Source organism: Cyprinodon variegatus, unplaced genomic scaffold (assembly GCF_000732505.1).
Source record: "Cyprinodon variegatus isolate N-32 unplaced genomic scaffold, C_variegatus-1.0 Scaffold707, whole genome shotgun sequence".
Lineage (NCBI taxonomy): Eukaryota > Metazoa > Chordata > Actinopteri > Cyprinodontiformes > Cyprinodontidae > Cyprinodon > Cyprinodon variegatus.
The window spans coordinates 214,416-218,994 of NW_015151160.1; the positions used below are offsets into that span (position 1 = coordinate 214,416).

Sequence of the window (4,579 nt, forward strand, 5' to 3'; positions counted from 1 at the left end):
TCCCATCAGCTGACAGACCAAAGATAATCACAGGTCCGGAGGACCTGCAGAAAGAAGCCAGACGAACTTTGGCTCCTTTAACTGTTGTAGACAAAAGAATATAAAAGAGCATCACTGTCCAGACATAAAAAATGTCCCCATGTTCATCCTATTTTTATTTTCTAAATTGAAATGATTTATTCTCCACAGCAGTGTCTGTTAGTTTAGATTATGTAATAATTGTACATATCGGTACTTTGACGATGTTTGTGTTTGTTGCTTTCCATTGAATTAACTTAAGTGAATATATTTTTATGCACAGCACATTTTGTATATATTTGTGTTCTTTTACATAAATATTTCGGGGGACTTTTGTAGTTTCTAAAGTCACGATTAGTACGAGTAGTAACATTATAATAAAATATTACACAAGTAAAGGTAAAACGTAGGGTGCATTTAAACTTGCAGAACCTAAATCTGAGTTAAAAAGTGTGTTCTGTAGATCTCAGCTGTCTCTCTGCCATCTGGATATTGCCGTTTATAGGAGGTTAGAACACAGATGGTTGCAGTGAGTAAAAATGCATACAGCAAAATACATTAAAGATAAGACACTGCAGTAAGAACAAGAGCATCAAATGGCACTGTGTAGTCATCGGAATCTGCCTACTATCCTGGGTTTACTTTAAAAAGCCATTAGTTGCATTCTTGGACATTAACTTTTAAAGCTTACCACCATTGATCCTTGCCAAAAAAATGGTAAAGTTAAATAAAATCTTATTTTCTGGATTTCAACATTTTACTGACATCTGCTGTCATATGTGAGGAGCTACTAGTTATTCTTTTTAACACATCTTTTCTTATTTTAAACCTGAAAGTACTACAAAAGCAGAGAACCAGAAGTGAGTTAAAAAGAAAAAAGATAAATGAAATACAGCAGTGTACCTTAATGATTCAGTTCTTCTGTAGGATCTCTATGTGTAATCACATGCTATTACCTTTTTATATTAATAATAAATTGCCTGATGAAGATGGAACCCATTTTCCTGCCCAAAAATAGAGTTTTATTTTATATCAGACTTTATTTTTTTAACAAGGAATGATTTATACAGGAGCAGAGTGTCAGGTGTATTTCCCTCCTACCTACCCTTGCATTTAACTGATTGGGTAAAATGCCTTAAACATACAGCAAGCACAACAAGGAGGAAAGATACTGTGCTATATGAAAAGTATAGGTTTTCAATCACCTTACAAGGAAATGTGTGGCTGTTAAAACATGGATGCAGCATACAGTTTAGCAAAAATGTCAGAAATCTTCCATGAGCGTCCCCCAGACCCAAGTGCTAGATTATCCTGGGGGGTCAATTGAAAAAGCTGAAGACAAATGAGCAAATAAAGAGGAACTATAACTATTGACAATGAAGAAATACTGAAGAAATGCATTTTTAAAAAATCCCTCTGGAAGAGGTGGGCAAGCTCAAAAAATTCCATTCACAGAACATCCAACAAAATAAACAAATGCATACCATAGATAAACTATTTGATCATTTTAGGCAACATTGAAATAATAGTCAGTCAGTTACAAGACCTTACTAATAAGATGTAAAATCAAGACTGGGATTTTGCATTCTACACATTCAATATTAATTTATGTCCTGAAATGTTATTTTAGTATTTTAGCACAAAAAGTCAGTCTTTGTTCCAACAATATATTCTGTAGGGGATTCTGATGTTGACTTTCTATAAATGGATGGCTATGGAGGTGTAAATTTAAACAATGTACGTAAATGAGGAAATCAATTAATTAAGAAAAATGTCCCGTATATTCCACTAATTAAGTCATTTTACATATATACAGAAAGCTCCAAAAATTCCATTTGGTAAAAAAGTAAAATTGTTATGGTTCTCATTTGTTGTGACTCTGAGTTTTCAGTTTTCTTTTATCAGTTGTTTTTATTTTCCATGATATTCTAGCATTCTTTAGTTACTCTCTGTTGCCCCCTTGTGATTGTTTTCTTTCCCCTTGGATTCCCTCTTGCCAGTTCCACCCACACCTGCTCCTCATTCAGCTCGTTAGTCCATCCTTTGTTTTGTTCTCCAAATACTCCATCTCTGCAGTCACTCAGTGCTGGTTCTTCTCATTGCTGTATTTGTCTACTCAGCTCGTCTCTCCCCGGCTCCTCAGACTCGGTTTCCCCTGATGTCTCCATGGTTTTGGTTTGTTTAATATTTTAAGTTGGATTTCTGCCTCTGCTACCTATGGTCTGCAATTAAACCTCTCAGAACTCATCTCTGCTTCACTCGTCTCTGCAATGGGTGGTGAGCAACCTCACCACCCATTGCTGACAATAATTTCTACTTTTGGTACGCAGTTATTTAGCTTTGCATCCTTCACATTTTCAGGCTCATTTCATATAAATATTATGAATATAGAAATTAACTAAATGAATTCTATTTATAATATTATTTGCAAGCTGTAATATGAGAAAAATACAAAGAATTAAGGCATGAACAATTGAATGATCAAAACTTTTGAACTTGTTACAGTAGGATTCTAACACCACCACATGAGGGCAGTATTATACCATTTTATCCAATCTTTTTTTAAAGAAGGCTGTGATTTTTAAAACTATTAATCTGCATTCTTACAGATCAGTAACTATGTGCTTGTAAACTAAATGATTTTGCCTATGTTGTGCAAAAGCCATAAAAATACAGAGCTCAAACCACTAAGAGATACAAAATGTTTTATTTCTAGATAATTGTGTGCTTTGCTGAATCAGCAAAGGAGGGTCCAAAGGAAGAGTTAAATGAGTGAAGTTAAACTTTACCTTAAAGTTTTACCTAATGAATAGATGATCTTAGATAAGAAGTCAACCTTTATCTCCTATTAAGGCACCTTATCTTTCATATCTAGCTGCTTTAGATTAAAAGTAGGTCAAAATACAGTACAGTGAAAAAAACAGAAAGCATCTTATACATACACGAGAAAAATGTGAAGATAAAAAATTAAGTTTTAGCTACTTTACTAAGAGCTTTTGAAGCTTTAAATTGAACTTATAAATTTGCATGAACAAACATAACTAAAAAGAAAAAAAGTGGTTTGTTTTGCGTATAAAACATTAAAGGGATTTTTAATCCTGAGACCGATTCTGTAGCAGTGATTACAGCATTTGCTATTTCATATTGAGAAATACAAAAGGAAAATAAATTCTTCACATAAACACATGGATTTGATTAGTTTTTCTCTTTCACAATTTAAATGTCTGCTCTTTAACATTTCAAATCCAGAGCAATATGGAGGCTTTATGTCACAAAAACATTTAAAAGAAATTAAACAGAGCATTCCTTTCAAATGCATTAAACACTAAAACTGGACAGTTTCTTTTACTTTTATTACTGCAGTGAAATGTTTATATGTAGCACTGTTTTAAAATCTGGTAAATTCCAATGACATGACTCCTTTAAACTCACTGGGGTGATGCAGCCTTAAGGTGCAGATGATTGGGAAGCAAAGACATCTAAGTTAGGAAACAGCTTTACAGGACGAGGACTGCAGCTGGAGTCTGAGCTTTAAGGACCAGCAGATACAGATGAAAGAGAGAAATGTGGCATCTGGATTATACAATTTACACAACTGATTTGTTCCTCCTTTTATTGGTATTCTGATTAATAATTATTATGACCAAAGCATGACATCAATTTTATTGATGATTTGATTTTCTTTAATATTATTTAATTTTTTAAACATTAGGTTTCAATTAATTAACGTCTTTATTCATTGTCTTATTGAACTCCGCAGCATGCTGAAACCACACCTTCTCCACATGCTTCTTTCCTAGCTCCCAGAATCGTTGGAGGATCTTAACTCCCTTTCTGGAAGTAATCATGAGATACTCTTCATTTTCTGGATGCAAAGTCACAGAATACCGAGCCATGACCAGCGACTGGCAGAATCGGGAGAGCACCAGAAGATAGAGGCAGTCTTTCTCATCTTGGTTGAGGGGGAAGACACTTTCCCAGCCGGCGAGGACAGGCCCACCGACCTGGATGGGATCCGGATGCTCAATCATCATGTACATTATGGTGATGGCTAGTTCGAAGACGTAGTAGCCACTATTCATGTCACCAAAGTCTAGGATGCCAGAAATCTTGTAGCCATGGTTGTCATCGGGTTGCACAAGCACATTCAGGTCATTAAAGTCGCCATGATTAATACCTTAAACAAAAATAAAAAAAAAACTTTTATAGAAGCAGCTACAAAAACCCTGAACTCATATTTGTTTCATCTAAAAATCTATTTCAAAATATCCAAACGAATGTGACTCACATTTCCGAAAATTGGGGCGCTTTGGGATCACATAGTCTTCATACTGAGTAATGACAGATTTCACAGCCTCCTGAAGTGGATCTCCATCTAATACATTCAAGTATCCCTTCAAGAGAGAAACGTTTGACAAGCTCCAGATGAAATTCTCCCTCTCAAGGATGCTGAGATGAGGGTGCTCCATCTAAAATGAGAGAAGCCAGGTAAGTAAGCAGCTAACGCATACGAAAAGGATGAAAAAATAGAATGCCTGGTCCTCAACTGGTGTTTTTTTTT

General features: G+C 35.1%; 1 protein-coding gene across 1 annotated transcript in view; it reads right to left on the reverse strand.

Annotated features, from left to right (window-relative positions):
- Positions 1-2,029: 2,029 nt before the first annotated feature.
- Positions 2,030-4,579, reverse strand: part of hykk (hydroxylysine kinase) — a 6,990-nt gene continuing 4,440 nt past the window's right edge. Inside the window, exons 4-5 of the mRNA XM_015394753.1 lie at positions 4,307-4,487; positions 2,030-4,195 (exon numbers count right to left, since the gene is read on the reverse strand). Coding sequence (XP_015250239.1) covers positions 3,738-4,195; positions 4,307-4,487 — 639 coding nt within the window. The 3' untranslated portion in view covers positions 2,030-3,737. The remainder of the gene's footprint in view (positions 4,196-4,306; positions 4,488-4,579) is intronic.